We start from the raw sequence: 24,455 nt of genomic DNA on the forward strand, positions 1-24,455 counted from the left end.
TCATAAAAGGCGATATTCCATTTGTGCCGACCGGAGAAGAAGAAGATGATATCTCTTCTTATCCGAACCTTGAGGGTGAAGATGAAGGGCGCCGTCGACAAGATGATGTCGAAGAAACGTCGATAAACGACGATCTTCAATTGGAAGTAGCAACCACCTCCGGCGCCGAGGTATATATATATACATATTGAGCGTCTGGTGATACAACTAACTGATTTGAATAAATGTGTGTGTACTAACGCGCGCGACTCTCTTTCTTATTTTAGCCCTCGGCCGGATCGTCGAAAAAATCGAGTACGTCGTCAAAGCGTGGCGCAACCAAGACGATGAAAGCAGGAGAAACATGCACCATCGATGTTGTCGAAGAAGCAACCGGCAGGCCGCTGGAGCCCAGCAAGAACGCCACCAAGTTTGTCAGCCAATGCGGAGCCGTTGTTAGAGACAACGTCTCGATCACCCGCCGAGGAGTGGAATGAGCCAAAGAAGGCACGTGTTGGTTTCACTTTTGTCGATAAGAGAGAAAAAAAGATTGCTTCAACAAGCTTATGGAACATTTCGTTCTACCTCCGAATACCGCAAATACGATGAGGAGGGTAACAAGATTGCGGAAAACAAGAAGAGGCGCAAGCTAGTCAAACAGTTCGCTCTTTCTAGGATGGCCAACGCATTCCGGAAATACAAGCAAAATAGCCCATGACTTTGTCAACCAGGGCAAGACTCCGGATTTCAAAGGACAATATGAGAAACTGCAACATGATTGGCCAGAATTTGTGAAGCAAAAGAAATCGGAGCAGTGTACGAGGCATGGGGCCCATTCCTTGGAAAATAGGGTTCCCCCAGAACGATGACCCGTACGGTTACAGAAGCCGTAAGAGAAAGATGGATCGGGAAAAAGATGTTGTGGCGCAGTTGGTAACGGAAATGGATGTGATGAAGAAAACCGTGAGTGTACTAGTAGCCGAAAGAGAGGCAGCTCGGGCGCAAGCATGAAGATCATCCAATGGATCTCGGAAGCCGGCAGCGGAGAAGAAGCAAGCGTGGCTTCCACGGAGGCCTCACCGGGCTGGTGCACCGACGATAGAAATTACCGCACCGGAGCCTCCGGTGGTCGAAATTACTGCACCGGAGCCTCCTCGCTACCCCGTGGACGATATAAAGGAGATGAAAGCATGTCATCTCGTATTATCCTATCGGGAACATGTCCATGAAGGTAGCCATCGGCAGTGCTTTACCACTGGAGCACTCCACCACAACAACCCCATTCAAGATGGCTATGCTCGTGTCACGGTGGAGGAGATAGTCCAAGGGTTTGAGGACCTGGACATTGACATTGCTACACCCGAAGGGGTGAAAAGACTTGGAGATGTCAAGCGCCAGCTCATTCTATGGCAGAAGAAATTTATCAAGTTTCCAGGCGAGGCGCCAACAAGTCCACCCCCGTACGGTGGTGGTGGTGGCGGTGGCGGTGACGGTGGCGGTGGCGGTGGCGGTGGCGGTGACGGTGGCGGTGGCGGTGACGGTGGCGGTGGTGCTTCACCTAATACACCTCATTCACGTCGCCCGACGCCGCCCCCGGCCCTCGTCCGGCGGGTGATCGGACACCGGTACCGCCCCCAATCCACCTCCGGCGAAGAAGCGTAAGCAGTCCCGGGTTATTAACCCGGACCCTTACGTACCTAAGAAAACAAAGGTACCGGAGGTATCACCGAAGCCTCTCCCCACGAGGCCTTGGGAAAGTAGTGCCGAGGAAGTCGAGGCGGGCGCGGCTGTTGATTTAGAGAAATGGAAGGCGAGCGTCAAGAAGAAAATAGAGGGCGAGCCCAAGCCAAGTATATTCCGACAAGGAAAAGCAATGGGCTAAGTCATTTTTGAACACACCGTCCCAAGCCGCGAAGAATCGCCCGACGACTATTTACGTGAACTTCGTAGGCAAGCACTCGCGTTCAAGAGGAACCAAGAGTCTCGCGGAGAAGAAAGCCTTGGAGGACGAGGCCGAGACAAAATTAGAAAGGGGGAAAGAAGTTGCCCAGCTCGGGGAACAAAGTAAACAATCGATCGCCCCGCTCATAGTGCAAGCCGCCGGTCCGGATGCCCCGATATCATAGCAGCTGCGGCAGCACATGGATTGACTGTAGAAAGTGCCAGAGAACAAGCGGCCGACTTAGGTATCACTCTTCGTGCACTGTTAGGCCTTGATGAGGCGCCAATGAAGGACGTAGTATTTACATATGTGAAGAATGACCCTCTCATCGAGCCTGCGCAGGAAGAGGATCTACCTCGACAAATGAAAGGTCCGCTAAATTGGTACAAGGGTTACATAAAACATAAAGACGCCAAAGACTATATCTATGCGGAAGTTAGATATGAGCATCACTTCAAACGTTACTCGGTACAAATTCATCCGGGTGAATTGTTCCAGCTGTTCAATCCGCGCGACCTCGACAAATCTATCATCGCTTGCTACGTTCGTAAGTGATTTATTAATTTCTACCCCATCTCGTTCATTGCCTCGCACTATATATATATATATATATATATATATATATATATATATATATATATATATATTGTCCTAACTATCTTGTTGTGTACGCTATTATGCGGAATGAAGAAGCGGGAAATGCGAATAAGGAACATCCATGATGTTGGGTTCATTGACCCACACATCGTTAATTCATATGTGTTAGAACACCACCCCGCCGACGTGGAGGAAGACTCCGTGGCGGTTTATTAGAAAACAGCAACAGTAAAAGTGATATTCTATTTCCTTACCATTTTGGGTGAGTGTTTCGTCTTGAGCACATTCTCTTTTGTTTACTCCATGCATGGTATGTGGCTAATCGATGAGTTATGCATGATCGTGCATGTATCGTGTCCGCAGGTTCCACCGGATTCTTATGGTAATTAAAGTTCAGACCTCCTCGGCTCTCGTCCACGACTCTCTGAATATGGATCCGGCGCTTTGGGGCGACATGAGAAAAATGATGCAAAAGTAATTATTTTCATTCATTTGCGCTCTATATCGATCGGCCTATTTCGTTCATCATTTCCTAATATCAAGTAACTAATTAATAACTCTCTTGTTTATTTAATTTTCTTTGCCTCGTAGGGTTTGGAGACGGTTCGTAGATACCAAGGTCGGTGAATTAAAAAAAGAGCTAAATTTTAAAATGGCAAGTGCGGACGACCGGGGATACTCAGCCACCGGGGACCAATCTATGTGGATACTATGTTTGTGAGAGGATCCGGAGATACCGCAATGAGCGGGACCAGTAGTGTGAGAACAACATCCCGAGGAATAACCTCCGGAAGACGCTTAGTCCGAAGCTCGCTTCCGACCACTTCAAGAGGAACTAGCTGGATGGTTGGCGAGGGAAGTCATCGATCCTAGAGGAGAACACTATTACGATGACGTAGAACTTTATATGCACCAGAATTTGTAACTAACTTGTTCAAAATTGTATATGGTCATCCGATATTGAATATATATTGTATATGGTCATCCGATATTGAATATATATCGTATATTCCTCTTGAATTCTTTTTGGTTCTAATTTCAAATTTGTTTGAAATTGTACATTCATATGCATGTATGTATACAGTACCGTAGAAAAAGTGAAACTCCTTCAAAATTAAAACCCAAAAGAAATAAAATAATACAAATTAAAAAGAAACCAGATTTAGGGGGAGGGGGGCTAAACCCTAAACCCCGCGGAGGCCTTTAGTCGCGGTTGGCCGTAAGAACCGCGACTAAAGGTCCTCCGCCCTGGCGCTCGCCTCGCGGCCCACGTGGACGGGCCTTTAGTCGCGGTTCGTAAGGAACCGCGACTAAAGGGGGGGCCTTTAGTCGCGCTACTTTGGTCGCGGTTGCGCCACCGCGACTAATGGCAGCTGCCAACCGCGACCAAAGCCCCTTTTTCCACCAGTGTGGTCGCGTGCCGATTGTTGGAACGCGACCATCAATAGCAACGGTGTGTCCGCAGCAAGGTCTGCTACCAATAAGCTTGCCCCTATAGCTATTTCCCTACTAGTGTATAGTCATTGATGAGTTACATCCTCTTTCTAGAAATTTAAGACACTTCTATTTTGTTAAGATTTAACTAAAAGCTTTTCCCCAAGTCAAACTTTATTAAATTTGACAAATTTTACAGAAAAAAGTGCGGCATTTATGACATTAAATTAGTATCTAGATCGATCTTAAACTGTAGTTTCAAAATATACTAATTTGATTTCACATATGTTTTCATTTTAAACTATGCATATCACCCCATTCAGTGCATGAAACATAAAATAAAATTCAAAGAGAACACTTTTACATCAACGACGAAAACAATAATAGGCATATTAGGTGAATTAATCAATCAAGAATAGTAATAATTGGCTCATAGCTAGCTAGTATCTAAACTACAAAAAGAACATTCCAATGATCATGAAACTAAACCCGTTTGATTTGGTATCAACTACAAGATCTCATAAAAGCGATAGTTTTTCCTATATCTTCAGATTCAATTGACTTGTCTAGATATATATGCAGTTAAGATATATGCAAGTGGTATGACCCAACTGTGACCTATTTCAAACCAAAGTTGGATGGATGCCACTGGATCAATACCAATCCTGGTTGTGATGATCATTAGGAGTATAGTGCAAACCAACTAATTGAGCTCTCTCTCTCTCTCTCTCTCTCTCTACCATGCATGTTCATGCATGCATGATTCAACAATTAGCTAGTTGACCTAATTATTTGCAGAATGCTTATGCCAATTATTACCAGATCACATGGCGGCGCGTCGAATGCTCAACTAGCAAGCTTAATTAAGGAGTAGTGCTATTTTAAGGGAATTTAATGGCATGTTGTGTCTAGAATAGCTATGCTAGCTGAGCTGCATGGTGACTCAGCTAGGAGTGTACCTATATGTGGCGTGTGATCCGTTCATTTGCCTGCACCTCATGGATCAAGACTTAAATAGTTGCGCTTTTGAATTTACTTGCCTATGTGCCCGACTTGGTGATCGCCACATAGCTGCATGCAGTACGTAGCCCGGAATGACAAAGCGCTATCGCAAAATTTCTATTCTTTCGCATACTCCGGAGGCACCTGCCACTTCGGCCGCAGCCGCACAAGCCAATGATGTTGTCGCGGGGCTGGAGGCTCTCGGATGGCAACGCCGCTGCCACCATTCTTCGACTGAAAGTGGGAGTAGCGTAGGCGGTGGTAATCGCCTGCCATGATGTGGTACATCATCCTCTCGAGAGTCCGGCCATCCTATCACAGCCGGCGGCTGGCCTAGTTGTTGTCCACAGGAGGCGACCCACCGCCCTCTTATCTGGCGAGTTCACACTCCCGCCGATTGGTGAAGAAGGCGGCTTAAGTCGGGTTTTTTTTTTTCAGGATTCCACGGGATCCATCCACTGCTCGGGCGTGAGCTCGACGTAGTAGTGGTGGGGGATGGGAAAAAAGAGCGCACCTGCACATTTTTCAACTTTGCCTTTTTTGTATCTTCCAAATTGTGTAATATTTCGATTTGATTTTTTTGCTGGTCACTCAAAAATAACAAATAGAATGGAGGAAAAATAGTTCAAATTTTTTTTGTGCAAATGTAAATTTTAAATTATTTAAAATTCAAAATAAAATTTTGAAATACATATATAGATAATGACATTAAAAATTCAAAATATTTATCCCACATTCCAACTATTATGTTTAAGTGATCTGCAAATTTTCGAGTTCAAACAATATGTGGTGTGAGAGATACAGAAATAAGAAATTGTTTGAAAGGGGAACAAAAATAATTTGCACGGATCTTGATGCAGTATACACGGTGTAGATACGGGTGCTTACCAAGCACCTGCTCTAAAAGTCCACTCTCGTGGGGGATGGCCGCACGACAAGCCGCACCTTGTGGGCCGTGAGAGACCGGCACGCCTCCGGCGCTCAGCCTCCATCCGAGAGGGCGCCGGTAGCCCGATGGACAGGGGTAGTTCCAAGCGCGTAGCGCCTCCGTCTCCGCTTAGGTTAGATATCTAGATCGGTAGAAGTTATAAATATGCATATATGAGTTTAGATGTGCAGCGCCAACGACCGCACCTACATATAGAGAGAGAAAAGGCAGGAAGACAGAAGAGGGAAGTGGTGGAAACGACGGGAAGGAAAAGGCGGAAACACGATGGTGGTGCACATATTCGTGGCCGCGTGGTCATCGTTTGGACGTGTTGCCTGACCGGCTCAGGAGACTAGGCAGTCCATCTCGCTGGCAGGGATGGACCCATTTTCGTACGTTTGGTGCCCCCGCTAGCCCCATGTGGGTAGGGGGCACCGTATTAATAATCACGCCCATTCGACACCAAAATGAAATGGGGGTAGGCTTTGTGGCATCCGAGTAGAGATGCTCTAAGCATAGGATATAACATGCACTGAGGGGTAGTGCATCCGAACCAGTGCATGTAAATCTAGTGCACTACAAACCCGAAGGCTACGCAACCTATGCACTCTAGGGATTCCGTAAAGAAAATCGAAACATATCAACATGTTATCTAGTTTTGATATCTTGACATGACTAGCACATCCGTGAAAGTGGGTCATGATTTGTATACTTTCTCCAACACATGTTTCATTCATTATATTCGAATCTACAAAACAGAAGCCGCCCCTATGCAACCCCCACTAGGCGATTACCCATAGCATCACAAGTGGCTCCTGGTTCAGGGCTCTCGATTTGATGGGAGAAAGCTCTAGTCCTGCCTTAGATTATGTTATATTGACATGCATAACACAAATATTGTTACAAGGGGGCGTTCTCGGTGAGTTGATGGAGTAACTCGGCAAGTATGGATCGATCTAGGGTTTAAGGCTATGTGTGTCATCAATGGAGTGGGTGTAAGGCATGATTGAACGTCGCCCTCATCTTGCCATTGTCCTTCCTTTTATATATGACTTTGTATTGGGTGTCCCCTTATCGTACACGTAGGTTCCCTGCTTGTGCATCCTGTATTTCTAAGTGTCATTCCATAAAAAAGCTTCGTCCGAGTGTTGCACGTCATTAGAGTCCTGTAGTAGGCCCCTCGGTCTCGATGTTTAGCAGTCTGGCGAGGTATATGTCCACATTACGTAGGTATACACACTGGCCCCGTATACCATTGACAATGAATCAAGGGAAAAATAGATAGTAGTGTAAGATGTTCAGTCACAAGTTATTAATTAATTAGGTACATATAAAACGACTAGTTAATTTTCAATGTTGTTGCCAAGTTTATAGTCTTTGGATGAATAAAATTAAATTCATAAACATTGTGCAACCAATATGATCCATATAAATTTTAGGAGCTTGCATATTATTCCCCTCAAAAGTATAAGTGCCTTCAAGGCAGGAATAACCGATATTTTGTGGTTAAAATGATCAAACCCATATGGATGGAAACGTTAACTATAAAACTTGCTAGATAAATGTTTTACAATGATGGTTAGCTACAAAACTTAACTGTACACATTTCCAATATTTGAAGTGTCACTGATATTTTAAAGGTTTTTATTATTTTTCGTACACCTATTTTTTGGAAGAAAAAGAGCAACTGATAAAAATAAATTAAGTTGACTTTTACCTTTTTTCTTGAAGTTTATCAAATGGTTGTTGGATAGATTCACAATAAAATAAGATGTCTACATGTAAACATTGAATTTGAACTAAGTTTGTAGTTAATTTACGGTAATCATTAGGGAAAATAATAATAGTTGCATCAAACTCATAAATGTGATAGAGACCTATTATGGAGCACTCTAACAAATATTCCAAGCATGACCAAATGAAAGAGTGATGGAGACATTCTGTAGTACTACTTACTAGCATTCCAATGAAAGGGTTAGTTCCCACTCTAATTATGACTATATTTAGTATACAATCATACCTTTTCTCTGTAATACCCCACGGAATATTGAGAGGCTTAAATTATCTGTTTCTTAGAAAGCTTCTCATAAACAAACACACAAAAAATGCATATGATGAAGTCCCCAAATAAATTAGTTGGTATGATCAAACTTTTGACTATGTCTATGAAAAGGCTCCAAACAGAAGTTTTGTTTATCATAACGGCCCTTTCATAGGCGATTCACACTTTTAAGCTAATCTCATAGCCATACTAGGGAAATCACATAGCAATTTCCATGGGAGAGTCCACGGCTCAATTAAAGAAGCTCATCTCTCCTCACTGTGACGGTGATGCCAAGAAAACATTAAGATATATTGTGATGCACTAAGAAATGATGCTGCATTATATTGATCTATACGCGCAACTTATCGAATTTTTTTTTCCTTCTTGACATTTTTGATAACGAGAAAACATATATGGTTTGAAAATAAGTAAAATTAATTCAAGAGGGAGTTAAAAGATCAACATATAGTTGTACGCGGTCTCATAGGGTGTGTTTGGTAGCCCGGGTCAACTGAGAACTGTAATCTCTTCTCATACAAGCTGACCTTAACTTAGTTGGGCTCAGATTTTTTAGTGTGTTTGGTGGGTCGGGCCAGTAGAGACATGGCGAGTGCATCTCTTGTTTGGTGGGTTGTGTGGGGTGAGAATAGCTGAGAATATCTAAAATTCACACAAAGACCCCTCCATACAAAATGAAACGCGATCGAATCCTTGCATACAAAATAAAAATGCGATCTGGTCCCTGTAAACAAGAAACAAAAGCAATCGGGTCCCTAAAAACACAATCGGGTCCCTAGAGCTCCGGTGAGGGAGCTCCGGCGACGCGACGTTCGGGGCGTGGACGAGCCTGGCGCTGCTTCGTCCCCGTGAGCGTCCAGGCGGCGCTCGTCCCCGTGCGCGACCAGGCGGAGGAAATCCGGCGACGCGAGGTCCAGGGAGCCTGGCGCTGCTTCGTCCACATGCGCGTCCAGGCGGCTCGTCCCCGTGCGCGTCCAGGCGGAGGAGCTCCGGCGACGCGAGGTCCGGGGCGCAGACGACCATGTCGCTTCCTCCCCATGCGCGTCCAGGAGGCGCTCGTCCGCGTGCGCGTCCAGGCGGAGGAGGTCGCCGCCGGCGCGTCCAGGCGTGGAGGCGGCGGACCCGTCGCTGGTCGAGCTCCCTGGCGGCGCTTCACCTCCATGGCGCGTGCAGGCGGAGGAGTTCATCGGCTCGTCCGGGCGTGCAGGAGGCAGTTGCAGCGAGAGCAGTTTCTGGGGGAAATGAGAGTGAGGGCGTTCGACCCCTGTTGGACTCGGGCCAGGTGCGGGGCGCGGGGGCGTTTTTCCGGGCGAGTTCAGCCCTGCCCAGGTGCGAAGCTCAATTTCAGCTTCTCTACCGGGCAGGGCTGAGAGGCCTTTTCGGGGCGAGGTGGGCACTGCCCACACGGGAGAACCGGGCTAACAAACAACTAAACTTTTAGAATTCTCGGTTGGGATGAGAATTGCTGGGTTGGCCCGACCTACCAAACACACCGTACCCATAGTGTGCACTAAGAGCCCTATTTTTCAAAATGGGGAGCGAAGCCTATATACTTACATATTTCCAGGTTGGCAATCTAGACAATCATGCCAAAGATCCTTTAGCGCGTGGGCCATATAGTTGGAACTCTCATTAACGGCGCTAAAACCATAGCATGCTAGGGTTTAATATTTCTGTATGCCTTCACACAAGCTTTAAGGACGGCTAGCTCAAAAGGCTAAGCATAGCAATCACAAACTTAACGTGGTTTCCGAGGCAGCAACCGACCACGCTTAGCTAGCTATGCACATACGTTGTGGCAGTACAAGCTTCCGCCTTGTTTAAGCATCTCGTTTATGGGTTCCATACACCTAGGGTATGCAGATCAAACCCCATAGTGGCTGTGTGCGAGGGAGCTCACTTTCCATGGCCAGCAGAAGATAGACGACGCTAACTCATAATAATGCTAATCTTGCATCAACTTGCCAATTTGCAGAGTATCATGCATGGATCCATGCGGTGTCAGATCAGGTTATAAAAATGGGCATGCCATTGGCAAGGGCTAGCTCTACGTGTTCCTAATTCTAGGACTTGCAAAAGGGGCGGCCATTGCTACCTAGAATGAAGAGCTGGCTAGCTAAAACAACTGTGCATGCGTGCATGCTATACCTCCTTTTTAGTCATGGAAAGGAGTGTGAGTTTAGGGAAACAAGGTCCCTTGCACATGCTCTCCTCTCACACTACGGATGCATCTGGTTAAATTGGTGCATCACCATGCATGCATATGCTTATGCATTGGGTTTCATTGATTTATCTACCATCCGTCTTTCACTAAAACCAAGCTATAACAAACTGAGGCAAGAGAAAAAAGTAGGCTAGGAGGTACTAACCTTGATTGAGTCAATCTATTGTAACTATGCAATTCGGCCGAAAGCATACCCTACCTCGAATTTGGTTAATTTTGTGTACCTTCCCTTAATAAGCTTGGCCGTGCCGTACTACATGGGGACCTCTCTAGATGTATATTAAGCATGGCGATCAATGCAAGTTCATGAACTGTAAACCTAGCTCGATCGACACCTGTCGAAAGATCTTCGGCACAGAAACCTTATGACTGCACTCATGATTTTATTTATATTCATATGCAAAAATTGCTCCGGCCCCAAGCCTTCAGAATATACCTTTTTAATGACGAGAAGGAAACTAAGGTTTTGCTATTCAAATTAAGAATGTTTAATTAACCTGAGATCATGTGAACAACATATTTTAGCTCATGCCAATGCCGAACATATGAAGGTGTACACATGCACCTCCCAGCTTGCACTTTAAACTAATTGGTGTGGTACACTATATCGCGCTAATTATTTTTCTTCTTGAAACGCGCAAGAATCTGTAGAAACCTTGAAAAATTAGGAAGGGTGAGAATATTAGGTGCAAGGTTTGGCTCCATGGATGAGAACAAAGATGTAAAGACACAAAAATGCCAGGTTAGGTATGGGCAGAGTGGCACTCCTAAACGCGCCAAATAAAGGTAGCAATAAAACAAATATGCACTTTATACTTAACTAAGAAAAGTCAATTGAACCTTAAGTATAATTAGCTAAAGTTTGTGATTGTAGATAATGATGATGACGTAGTGATATATGCATGGTATGGGGGAGGTGTAAGTGGCTTGATTTGTAATGATGCCTTTTTTTTTGTTATTGTTCGATGTGGCCAATATCAGGAAGCTGCTTCGACCTGCAGAAATTTGGACGCTTTAATGTTGCTTTAATTAATTTTGTTGAAGAAAGGACGGAGTCCACATCATAAGATCATCCTTTAGTGCATCAAGCTAATATTTTCGTGTTGTTTTATAGCTAGATCGGTAGAGCACATAGTTTTGCAGCTTATGAGTAACACAACTTGAAGAAGCTGCTTCGCAAGTGCTGCTTGAACTTCAGATTTGTACTTTTGCAAATAATAAAATGCATCAATGACAATAATAACATTGAACCTTGGGGATAATGTAATAGCACTTTTATACTTGTAAGTAATCAAAATCAAGAAAACAGTTAGTTCTTTTTGGGGAAATAATGTACTCAAAATAGAATGGATCTACCTAATTAAGCATGAGCCGACTGAGATTACATGGAACTGCGATGTATCTACCCCACATGGATCTAAAGTAGGAAACATCAATGATTTTGGACCCGAAAAATAGAGTAAGTTGGCTAACCCTTAAGAAAATCTTAGACGACTAAGTTTTTTAATGAGAAATTCACCAATTCCGCAATACAATTGGCATGTAATCGGCGATAAATATTTAGAAGCGGGTGTATACATCGCAGAACCATGACATGCCAAATTAACTCGTGATACCGTGTAATTGTTGTAAAACAGTGTCGCCTGAAACACTACAATAATTCTAACAAAAAGTTACAGAAAATAATCGGCCATAATCGACCATACACCCGGCCGAGGCCCAGATATTTCACACATCTTTTTAAAGAAACTAGTCTATATATTCCAAAAAAAAAGTGTTACCCGCGCATCGTAAACTGTGTAAACCACATGTCCATACATAATATAGTATAAAGAGATGCCCATGCCAAACACAACCAAATTGAGCTTTTGACCTGTGCCAATTTCCTAGTTTATTGGAATGATAAAAAGTTACGTGCTGGAGCTAGGGCTAAGCTAACCGGTGGCCAATTTAAGGGTTATAATTAACAAAGCTTAGGTAGCTGCTAGCTAAAGCAAAAGGTGGCGAGTGAGCGAGTGAGGTGGCGAGCTCATGGTGAGCGGGGATCGGAATCGCGCGCCATGCATGCTGCATGCAGTGGCCAGCGTGCGTGCATGCTGCATGCAGTGTGTACGTGTACGCGCATATGGGATGCTAGCTGGCACTACACTGTAAAGTGGCTGCCCACCTGGGCAGCTGGCCGGTGAATGGTTGGAAAGGCTTGATCCACTTTAAGACTAGTCATAGTAGTACTGTATCATATACTACTATCATGCATATAATACTTGTCTGATACTATCTCTATAGTAGGTGGTATGTGGGAGTGATGTTTTGGCACATGGGAGCATATGCTCCCTTTATTTTGAAATACACATTGACACATTTTAAAAATGTCAAAAAAATTGAAACAAAAATTTCGCACGTACATCTTCATGTGCTACGCGCTCACAAAGTCGTTTCATGAAAAATCGACATGTCATGTGGCGTGTGTAAAAAAGACAAAATTCGGTGCTGAAACAAAGACTTGTCACAAGATAAATTTTCTCTTTTTCGTTTAGACTATAAAAAATATCATTTTTTCGTGAACTTGACGAATACACATATATTATGAAGATGTACATGTAAATTTTTTTGTCAAATTTTTTTAACACTTGGAAATATGTTTTTATGGTAGAGGGATCATACGCACCCGGGAGCCGAATTGAGTTTCTGGTGGTATATGGGAGTGATGTTTTGGCACATGGGAGCGTATGCTCCCTTTATTTTGAAATACATATTGACACATTTTAAAAATGTCAAAAAATTGAAACAAAAATTTCGCACGTACATCTTCATGTGCTACGCGCTCACAAAGTCGTTTCATGAAAAATCGACATGTCATGTGGCGTGTGTAAAAAAGACAAAATTCGGTGCTGAAACAAAGACTTGTCACAAGATAAATTTTCTCTTTTTCGTTTAGACTATAAAAAAATCATTTTTTCGTAAACTTGCAAATTTATTGCTTTGTATCATTTTTTCGTAAACTTGCAAATTTATTGCAAGAGTAGTATCATAAACTTGCAAATTTATTGCTTTGTAGAATCTCAATGTAAATCTATGTACAAGATTTATTTTTCATTTACTTTTCTCGTAACATGCGCTATGATACAGTATCCACCTATGTTACTCTAATCCTATCTCTACTCTTAATTAGATGCCACATCATTATTTTTGTGGCCCTAAAATGCATGATACTACCTATGATACTACCACTATGACCAGCCTAAGGGAAGCGACAGTGGTGTTTTCATTTTCCTCTTGGACTTGCATGAATTTGAAAACTAGGGATACCAAAAAGCAAGAATTATAATACTACCTCTGTCTAAAAATAAGTATCTGTTATCACCAGATTTTAGACGAATCCAGAGGTGGGCCGGGCTTGTGCTGATTACCTGTGAAAGGATTCTAAGGCGGCCTGGCACGAAGGGTCTTGGGCTGAATTGCCCGTGTATCTTTACTTAGTAGTTTATTATAAGAGATAGAATCTTAGTCGTGCACGGTTTAGTGCACGCCCACATTAGAAAGTCCCCTGGACTATAAATATGTACCTAGGGTTCATGGAATAAACAACAACTCACGTTCAGCCCCAAAAACAAACCAATCTCGGCGCATCGCCAACTCCTTCGTCTCGAGGGTTTCTATCGGGTAGCGACATGCTGCCTAGATCGCATCTTGCGATCTAGGCAGCACAAGCCCCACGTTGTTCATGCGTTGCTCGTATCGAAGCGCTTTTGATGGCGAGCAACGTAGTTATCATTAGATGTGTTAGGGTTAGCATTGTTCTTCGTTTAAGCATGCTTACGTAGTGCAACCCTTGCATATCTAGCCGTCCTCACGCCTATCTCAGGTGTGGGGCGGCACCCCGCTTGATCATTATTTAGTAGATCTGGTCCGTTACGATTGCTCCTTGTTCTACAAGGATTAGTTTAATATCTGCAATAGTTTGGCCTTACAAAGGGGGGAGGATCCTGTGGCACGTAGGGTGGCGTTCGCAAGTCCTAAACGGGATGTTCCTAGGATCAACTTCATGTTGGTTTTTTGGCCTTGTTTAGGATCGGCTTACGAGCACCGTGCGTGGCCATCCGGCCCAACCTGGAGTAGGATGATCCGATTATGTGGTGAAAACCCTAAATCGTCGTAGATCTCATTAGCTTCATCTTGATCAAGCAGGACCACCAAGTATTCGTACACCCCGTACGGATCATGGGTGGATCGGCTCTTTGAGCCGATTCACGGGATAACCCGAGAGCCGATCGAGGCTCGTATTTAACGTTTACATGTATGCCCTGCAGGAAACTAAGCGAGGCAATCTCATCACCTTCCCGACCAGGTATAGGTCAGGTGGCACGCCCTGCACTTCGCAACGCCGCGTGTGACCAGAAGAGCATTGCGGGCCGTCGCTCGGAGGGGTCTCAGCCCAGCCGCAGCTCTAGGCTCCCCCGGCTCTACAGTGTTGACAAGGCCGCTGCCCGCCGGTGGGTTTTGGCGATCAACACATTCTCGGCACGCCCGGTGGGACAATCGTCTACATCAACCACATCGCCATCTACATCCGAGATGGCGGACGGCACGCCGATCACCTACGAGGATCCGCCTCGACGACCTCAAGAAGCAATACAATGAGATCAAGGCTACCCTCGAAGCCGACCTCATCGGCTCTTTTCGGAGAACCCGTTCTGGTGGCATCGGATGGAAGGGGTTCTCACCGGAAGGTGCACTCGATGGGATAGACCTTTCTTCCCCGTCGGAGGAACGCACCGGGGGTCTGCGGCAGGAGATCAACTACCCGGTGGCTCACTCGCTACACCGCCACTCGAGAACTTGGTTAACGTGCTTGGAGCGTGTCGCTCGCGCGTGATCCGAGAGATCATGAGCCACCGTACTCGCCGTCGGGACCAGCTCTCGGGACGCATCAAGGAGAATTGCCATTCCGGTCCCGTCCCACCGCTGCCATTTGCGTTGGCAGCACTCTGCTGAAGTGCCGACTACACCGGCATTCCTCGTCTACGGAACTGGTGGCGACCCCGGTGACTACCGGTTCTTAATGGAGGCGCCTAAGGAGATCCCTCATGGGTACGCATGCATGTATGTGCCGGATTGTGGTGACTGGGCACTCACAAACCAGGCCACAACATCGGGGACTCCGGCGAAGACAGGAGGAACGTCGGCGACAGAGCAGACGTGGCTAACTAAATACGCCACACCGACGAAACTCCCGAGCCCAGCTCCTGCAGCTGGCTCAGAGCTGGAAAAGCAAACGTGGCAGGCCAAGTACGCCACCCCGGCGAATCTTCAGAGTGCAACTCCTACGGCCAGCACGGCGGATCAGATCAGTACCATACTGAGAGACCAGTTCGGCATGATGCCGAAAAGAAGGGCGGTCGGCTATTCCAAGCCGTACCCTGACGATTACGAGATGATCCCGCTGCCACCAAAATATCGGCTCCCTGACTTCTCCAAATTCAGTGGATCGGATGGCTCCAGCTCCATCGAGCACGTCAGCCGATATTTGGCTCAACTAGGACCGGCTTCAGTGTCGGATCAGCTACGCGTGAGGCTCTTTTCACAGTCCCTCACGGGATCGGCTTTTGGATGGTACACTTCTCTACCAGCGAACTCCATCCAGTCTTGGAAGCAATTGGAAGAACAGTTCCATATGCAATACCATACAGAAGCTTCCGAGTCTGGCATTGCCGATCTAGCACAATTACGTCAGAAGCGCGGGGAAACGGTGACAGAATACATCCAGCGCTTCAGGAATCTTAGGAACCGATGTTATTCGGTTCGTATAACTGAAAAGGAAGCAGTCGAGTTGGCAGTAGCAGGCCTGGCAACACAGCTCAAGGACATGGCCTCCCAAGCAGATTATCCCTCACTGGCGCACATGGTTCAGAAACTATCGGCATATGAACAGCGCCACCCCGACCTGTACCAAGACAAGTTCAAGCGTGCAGTAGTCATGGTCGATACGGAGGAGGATGAAATGCCTGCGGGAGGCCAAGAGATAGCAGTGGCTGAGTGGACTCGGGGAGGAACCCCGTGGCCCGCAAATGGGTAAAGCCACCAGGGCCGCCCGGGGATTTGATTTTGACGTGACCAAGACTGAACAAATCTTCGACCTCCTGCTCAAGGAGAAACAGTTGACGGTTCCCGAAGGTCTCAAGTTCCCCACGGCGAAAGAGCTAAACGGAAAGCCGTACTGCAAATTCCACAACTCGCTTTCCCATGCCACCAACGACCGCCGGGTGTGGCGTCAGCACATCCAAGCGGCGATAGAGAAGGGGCGGCTAATTTTCAACCAAGTACGCCATGAAGGTCGACACCCAACCCTTCCCCGCCGTTAACATGGTAGGAATCACCTACCCCGAAAGTTGCCAGCCAGGCCCCTCGTTCAAGCATCAACATGGTAGGGCCCGGAAACCACTCGGCAAAGATGGAGATGAGGGCAGCTGCTCTCACAGCAAGGATACGGATGAGGCCGCTCCATGCGATCGGCTCCGTCATGATGGCAAGCGCTATGTCACGGAGGGAGAGGTGAAGAATATAAGATATCGGCGGCCCTCTCTCGATCACCTCCTCAACAAATATGTTAATCAGTATGGTCAACGCCGGCGCCCCTATTACGGTGATAGAGGAAATCGTTTGGCTAGAGAAGCCGGAAGATATCGTCGGCGAGGATCACGATGAGGAGGAGCATGAGCGCTATGCCACGGAAGCATCAAGGGAGCAAGACGACAACGCCGAGCATTGGGACTGCCCTTCTTCGGACTACTCGCTGGGATTCAGGAATGAGCCGATTGCCCACAATCGGCAATTGCCCGAATGCAATCGAAAAAGAAGGAGGCAGCCAACGTGTCCGTGTTCGAGCGCTTAGGGCCTCTCCCACCACAAAGCAAATGCGCTGAGTCACCTCGTTGGGCAGATATTGAAGATTCGAAGACGAGGGAGAAGTGGAAGAAGACAGGTACCACCGGCCAAGGTGGTGCCCCGACGGACTCAGCCGTTCCCGAAGCGCGAGGTTCAGCGATTGCGCGGCCTGGAGGAAGCCGAAAGGTTGTACCTGCATACGCTAAGAAAGGCACGGCCCGATCTGGCTGCAAAGGTTCAGCGAACCCTGGATGAAGAGGGTCGTCCACGGAAAATGGAGTGGCGCCCTAAACAGAGGAAAGCCGATGATGAGACATCGGCTGGCACAAACATGGTACTCGTCTTGCCGACAGAGCGTAGCGCTCCACGACTCTACGGAGCACACAAGGTGGACGACAGCAGGCGCATCAAGTCAGAGGTTGGGTTGGTTTCATCCAGCCTGACCAAGTAGCAAGATCAAACCAATGAGCAAACCAGGAGAGGCTGATCCTTGTGATCGGCCCCAAAAAGTTCATGAAGGGACATTACAGGACCTTCAGTCAGCTCTCCAATGAATATGGAGGCCGATTTCAGCAATCGGCCAAAAATACTTTCACCATATGTTCTGCTTGCGTTCAGCACCGATCTATTGGGCAGTGACTACGTCGGCATACGAGAGTTAGCTCGGATTTTCGCAGAGCCAACGCACAAGTGCAGAGCCCTAGCTATCCATACAAGCCGATATCTGCAGTCATCCAGCAGGTATCGGCTCGGGGGGCATATAATCGGATGGAACATGTGAGAACATACGTGCAATGAAACATTGGGGGCCGATTAAGAAAAATCGGCCAAAAAATAAAAAAAAAAATTTTTACAGCCGATGCGAGGGCATCGACTTTAGAATTGAGAGGCAGCCGATGCGCAGCCATCGACTTTAGTGGAATTATGCAGTGTTTATCGAGTCTCCACCAAATCTAGACCAACGGGAGTAAAGCAATGGAAACTTCTCCAGCTGCTTCGAGCCGATCCGGGTTCCTGAACCTTTTCCGTCAAAGAGGAAACGGAGGATTATCGGCTGTCGGAGGAAGAAAGAGGATCGGCTGTGGCGCATTCTCTCTGACATTCTCGCCTCGAGTAAGGACTCGGGGGGCAGCTCACCTTGAAGGCTTTCCGCTCAGAGAGGCCGATTTGTGTTCAAATCGGCTGACGCTACATAAGGAATTTCCCCGCACACAATCGGGCCCAGGTCTACACAGTTCATGCGCGTATTCCTCGTCTCTGTTTTACATTGGCCGAGACTTGGGGGGCAACAAGCCTGGAAGATGCCTTGTTCTTGGGAGCCGATCAAGATTACCTCGGCTGCGGCTGCATCATGGCCGTCTCAGGTAGGAACTGGGAAGGAAAAGCCGACGCCTAGTACAGGGCTTGGACTGTGCTGTTGCTGCAAGAAAGGAAAGAAGTCCGACGCGTTGCTGTCGGTCTTAGCATGGCAAACGGAGGGAATGAAATTGGAGCGATTAAAGGATAAATGGAAAGAACAATTTCATTAATTCCAAGGAGCGGCTTTACAAGAAAGAGCCGATGGCTCTCAAAAGAGGGATCCGGTGCCTAGTGCACTGCTACTACTAGTCCTATACTACTAGTCGTCGCTGTCCTCGTCATCGCCGCCGTCGACGTCGTCGGCGCTGCTCCCAGGGAGCTCTTCGTCGCTGCTGCCCCAGCCCTTGGCCGGAGCCTCTTCCTCCTCGTCATCGTCATCATCCTCGCTGTCCGCCCAGGAGCGGAAGCGCTTGGTCGGCGGGTACCCGATGGAGGAGGAAGAGTCGTCCTCCTCCTCTTCCTCTTCGTCATCATCCTCGTCCTCGCTGTCCGCCCACATGCGGGGGCGCTTCTTCGGCGGGAGCTGGGCAGAAGGAGAGGCTTTGGCCTTCGCTGCTTCTCCTTCTTTTTTCTCCTCGTCGGAGGAGAAGGGATTCACTGCGGGGTGGAGACTGCCTTCGGTCTTCTTCTTCGGCGAAGATTGGGGGAAGAGTTTGGAGAAAGAAGAGGAAGAGGAAGACATTGCTACAGGAAGAGGGGGTTTTTTGGTGCCGATAGCAGGGATGGAATGAGAGAGAGCTAACCAGTCGGCGCGGTTAAATAATGATGAATCTGGCGAAGGATTAATGCCATTACAACTTCCAAGGGATCGATGCTAAAGCTGTCAGGATTTTTAGAGAAGCTGAGAAGACAGGGCATAATGATGACGGATGCTCGTAACGGCTCTACTCTGCTACAACGTGACCTCTCGAAGGGAAAGCATAATGATTTTGGAAATGTTATTTCCAAAACCAGGGGGCATGTGTTATCACCAGATTTTAGACGAATCCAGAGGTGGGCCGGGCTTGTGCTGATTACCTGTGAAAGGATTCTAAGGCGGCCTGGCACGAAGGGTCTTGGGCTGAATTGCCCGTGTATCTTTACTTAGTAGTTTATTATAAGAGATAGAATCTTAGTCGTGCACGGTTTAGTGCACGCCCACATTAGAAAGTCCCCTGGACTATAAATATGTACCTAGGGTTCATGGAATAAACAACAACTCACGTTCAACCCCAAAACAAACCAATCTCGGCGCATCGCCAACTCCTTCGTCTCGAGGGTTTCTATCAGGTAAGTGACATGCTGCCTAGATCGCATCTTGCGATCTAGGCAGCACAAGCCCCACGTTGTTCATGCGTTGCTCGTACTGAAGCGCTTTTGATGGCGAGCAACGTAGTTATCATTAGATGTGTTAGGGTTAGCATTGTTCTTCGTTTAAGCATGCTTACGTAGTGCAACCCTTGCATATCTAGCCGTCCTCACGCCTATCTCAGGTGTGGGGGCGGCACCCCGCTTGATCATTATTTAGTAGATCTGGTCCGTTACGATTGCTCCTTGTTCTACAAGGATTAGTTTAATATCTCGCAATAGTTTGGCCTTACAAAGGGGGAGGATCCTGTGGCACGTAGGGTGGCGTTCGCAAGTCCTAAACGGGATGTTCCTAGGATCAACTTCATGTTGGTTTTTTGGCCTTGTTTAGGATCGGCTTACGAGCACCGTGCGTGGCCATCCGGCCCAACCTGGAGTAGGATGATCCGATTATGTGGTGAAAACCCTAAATCGTCGTAGATCTCATTAGCTTCATCTTGATCAAGCAGGACCACCAAGTATTCGTACACCCCGTACGGATCATGGGTGGATCGGCTCTTTGAGCCGATTCACAGGATAACCCGAGAGCCGATCGAGGCTCGTATTTAACGTTTACATGTATGCCCCGGCAGAAACTAAGCGAGGCAATCTCATCACCTTCCCGACCAGGTATAGGTCAGGTGGCACGCCCTTGCACTTCGCAACGCCGCGTGTGACCAGAAGAGCATTGCGGGCCGTCGCTCGGAGGGGTCTCAGCCAGCCGCAGCTCTAGGCTCCCCCCGGCTCTACAGTGTTGACAAGGCCGCTGCCCGCCGGTGGGTTTTGGCAGTCAACAGTATCTTACTGTTGTCTAGATTCAGATGTATTCTACCACCCTGCAAAAAGTCAATGTGAGATCAATACTATGTATCTTGAGCTGCGGAAAAATGACAAAATGGCCTGCGGCGTACTCCAGATAGGCGGTAGATGGCGTTGCAACGATGAAGCTTAGTCATACCAGCTATGATGGCCATGGTCTTGGTGCAACCGGCACGCAAACCAGACCATCTCCTTTCAGGCTGTGAGACGGGAAAAACTGGTTGGGGTAAGGCTCCGATGATGACACACAATATAAGAGGTGTGATTATTGTTGGGGATGTTGTGGCTTGTGAGGCGTGCTTCCATTTGACGGTGCACAGAATTCAGGATGCGAGCAATTACTATTTCAGGGCCTCCACACCATAGTGTTGCGAGACATTTGACTTGTTGTCATCTCGCAAGCACTCCCCAATTCCTCCTTTTTTTTGCATAGTAGGATTCTCTTCTAGCTAGTGGCGAGGTTTTGGACGCACAGGGTGGGCCTGGGCCCCCAAAATTTTAGATTTTTCCGTAATTTGAGAAATATTGGCTACATATATTGCTTATTTGGCAAATTTTTAACAATTGGGAGGAGCAATTTTTTTAAGGTGTGCCCATCCTCTAATAGTTTCATGCGTCCACCAATGTTTTGCATCGGTAGGTTTGTTTCCCACCATGCACTTGTTGATGTCCCATACACACATGTACTCAGAGTGTACTGTTGTGTCAACTAAGTATATTTTCTCTTCAAAAGGGGAAGATCGAAACATCCTATTTTCTACTCCTCCGTTAGGGATTATAAGACTGATCATTAGAAAGTAGAACATCTAAACATTTTAACGATGTATGTTTTGTTATATCATATATTGCGTTGGTTAAATTTATGACCTAGATATACACGTTGGCCTTATGATCACAACGGAGGTAGTATATATCAACCAAAGTACTTATGCAAATTTAATTTTACGGCACACATATTGTGGGAACATTGGTTAATCAAGATCATGGCCGGTAACAAAGATGATCAAAATGAACAGAGCAAGCATGGCTTCACATGTAGATAGGAGCCGCGAATCATGATAATGACACAAGACTAATCAAAAACTGTTGTGCACAAAATATATTAACAAGCACGGATCTCGATGCAAAGTACATCATGAGATAGGGGCGCGGCGGCCGGCAGCGGCGGCAGGTCGTCCAACCCTCTTCAACGGACTCCCCAAGCTGGAAACAAGGGGCGGGTGGTGGCCTCATGTTCTCCATGGGTATCACTGCATGTGTCCTCACCCGCTAGAATCTTGCATCACCTTGATGAGTCTCTCTCTCAAGAAAATAATAATCCAAATAAAATCAGATTTCTCTCCCTCTCTCTCTAGGAAAAAATCAAAAATACATTATTCGATTTTCTTTCTCTCTCTCCCCTAGAAGGACTACTGTGGATTTTTTTGAAATTTAAAGGAACTTAGATCCTATCAATCTCCAAATAAATATAATTTCCTCCGTGATTCCCATCATCACCACTCCATCACTTGCTCGCTCTGGAAGCTCTCTCCCCCCTGCTCCTTCACACACCCTTTCCACCCTATATAAGCACCACCCCCCCTCTCCCCCAAACCACCAACACAAAACACTTACAAACATCAACACCAGCTACAACAGCTCCACCACCACCACATTCTTCTCCCTCATCACCATCCATCTTCAAGCAAAACCCAAGAAGAGCTCAACAGCCATGGTGCTCCTCCCTACTGATCGCATGGACAGCCTCTTCTCCCCGCGCTGCGTGTGGGTCAACGGACCCATCATCGTCGGCGCGGGCCCCTCGGGGCTCGCCGTTGCCGCCAGCCTCCGTGAGCAAGGGGTTCCCTTTGTCGTCCTGGAGCGCGAGGACTGCATCGCCTCGCTCTGGCAGAAGCGCACCTACGACCGCCTCAAGCTCCACCTCCCCAAGCAATTCTGCGAGCTCCCCAGGATGCCATTCCCGGCCAGCTACCCGGAGTACCCCACCCGCCGCCAGTTCATCGAGTACCTCGAGACCTACGCAGCCACCTTCGACGTCAAGCCGGAGTTCGGCAGCACCGTGCAGACGGCCCAATTCGACGAGACCTCCGGCCTCTGGCGCGTGCAATCCAGCTCCTCCTCCGGCGAGAGCATGGAGTACATCGGCCGCTGGCTCGTGGTCGCCACGGGGGAGAACGCCGAGAGCGTGGTGCCCGACATCCCCGGACTCGGGGAGTTCGCGGGCGAGGTGGCCCACGTGTCCGATTACAAGTCGGGCGACAAGTACAAGGGCAAGAGCGTGCTGGTGGTGGGATGCGGGAACTCCGGCATGGAGGTCTCCCTCGACCTCTGCGACCACGGGGCGCTACCATCCATGGTGGTGCGCGACGCCGTGCACGTGCTGCCCCGCGAGGTCTGCGGCAGGTCCACCTTCGAGCTCGCCACCATGCTCATGGCATGGTTCCCGCTCTGGTTCGTGGACAAGATCATGGTTTTCCTCTCCTGGCTTATCCTTGGTAACCTCGTCGGCTTCGGCATCCGCCGCCCGGCCATCGGCCCGCTCACCCTCAAGAACATGTACGGCCGCACCCCTGTGCTGGACACCGGCGCCATGGCTAGGATCAGATCCGGCGACATCACCGTCGTGCCGGGAGTCTCTCGCTTCACCAAGAACAGGGCCGAGCTCACCGACGGCACGGCGCTCGACATCGACGCCGTGGTGATGGCCACCGGGTACAAGAGTAACGTTCCCCAGTGGCTCCAGACCAGCGACGGCTTCTTCGGCAAGGACGGATACCCTACAACAGCGTTCCCAAACGGCTGGAAGGGCCAGTCCGGGCTATACTCCGTCGGGTTCACCCGCCGCGGCCTCTCCGGCGCCTCCGCCGACGCCGTCCGCATCGCCAAGGACCTCGGCCACGTGTGGAGGGAGGAGACCAAACCCACCAAGAGGGCCGCCGGAGCGTGTCACCGTCGGTGCATCTCCGTCATCTTCTAAACCAGCACGACCACTAACCACAGATTGACAGTGCGTGAGCGTGCATGGCGCATGCATCAGAATCCCCTTCATTGCTTCGTTAATGTTGATTTGTTCTTTGTATGAGTGTGTGGAAAAAAGTGTTAATCATTAGGTTAATTAGTTTAAAAATTATACTTAGGATAAAAAAGACAAGTGGAGCCCTCTCGTCAGTGGGGGAGTGAAGTGAGCCCTAGGGCCGGGAATTTTATTACTGCAGCTAAGGGCGCATGGTCACTGGTGTACAGCACAGTCAGAGACTTAGCTTGCCCGGTGATGAAGGATGAGGCTCTTGTCATTGACCATCTTGTAACAATACCTTTTTTTTTCTTACTTTTACTACATTTTGTGTAATATACATGAGTACTGGTGCAATATATGCTGTTCTTGTTTCACAATTTATAGTTATTTATTTTTACTTTTATTCTCTGCCAACAAGCAATTTAGTAGATTTTAAGTAAAAAAATCAAGCCAAGAAAAAATAGATGCGTAGTTAGAGAAACCATAAGGAAATGTGAGTATAAGAGCTTTGTTAGTAGAATTTGTACAAAATGTCGAGTAATTTGTAGGTGTGGACGAATTGTAATCATTTTCTCTAGTACCAAGATAAACAAGACAGTGGTAGTCTTTTGAAAAAAGAGCCTTATTTTCCAAAAAATTAAGAATAATAACCCACATAAACTGAAAATCCAAATAGAACAATATCAAATAATTAATGTAAAAGGTATATTTTACCTGGTTTTTTTTGTAAAATTATCTTCTTGTTATTTCAACATATATTTATAAAATACTCATAAAGATAGTATCATTCTCTCTATATATAGTTGCATTAACATTTGGGAAACGAATGAGGAAGTGGAGATGTACAGTGGTGTCCCTTTCAGGGAGCCAAAGAATTGATTG

At 47.3% G+C, this 24,455-nt stretch overlaps 1 protein-coding gene across 1 annotated transcript; it reads left to right on the top strand.

Moving 5' to 3' along the window:
- Positions 1 to 22,181: 22,181 nt before the first annotated feature.
- On the top strand, positions 22,182 to 23,865 carry LOC124678281 (probable indole-3-pyruvate monooxygenase YUCCA5). The gene has a single exon (XM_047214195.1). The coding sequence runs from the start codon at positions 22,269 to 22,271 to the stop codon at positions 23,532 to 23,534; it is 1,266 nt and encodes a 421-aa protein (XP_047070151.1). The 5' UTR covers positions 22,182 to 22,268; the 3' UTR covers positions 23,535 to 23,865.
- The last annotated feature ends 590 nt before the right edge of the window (positions 23,866 to 24,455 follow it).

The sequence above is a fragment of the Lolium rigidum genome, chromosome 7 (genome assembly GCF_022539505.1).
Source record: "Lolium rigidum isolate FL_2022 chromosome 7, APGP_CSIRO_Lrig_0.1, whole genome shotgun sequence".
In the NCBI taxonomy this organism is placed as follows: Eukaryota; Viridiplantae; Streptophyta; class Magnoliopsida; order Poales; family Poaceae; genus Lolium; species Lolium rigidum.

What these genes read in the sequence shown, in the direction of transcription:
- LOC124678281 (XM_047214195.1), top strand. Translation starts at nt 22,269, where the DNA reads ATGGTGCTCCTCCCTACTGATCGCATGGACAGCCTCTTCTCCCCGCGC.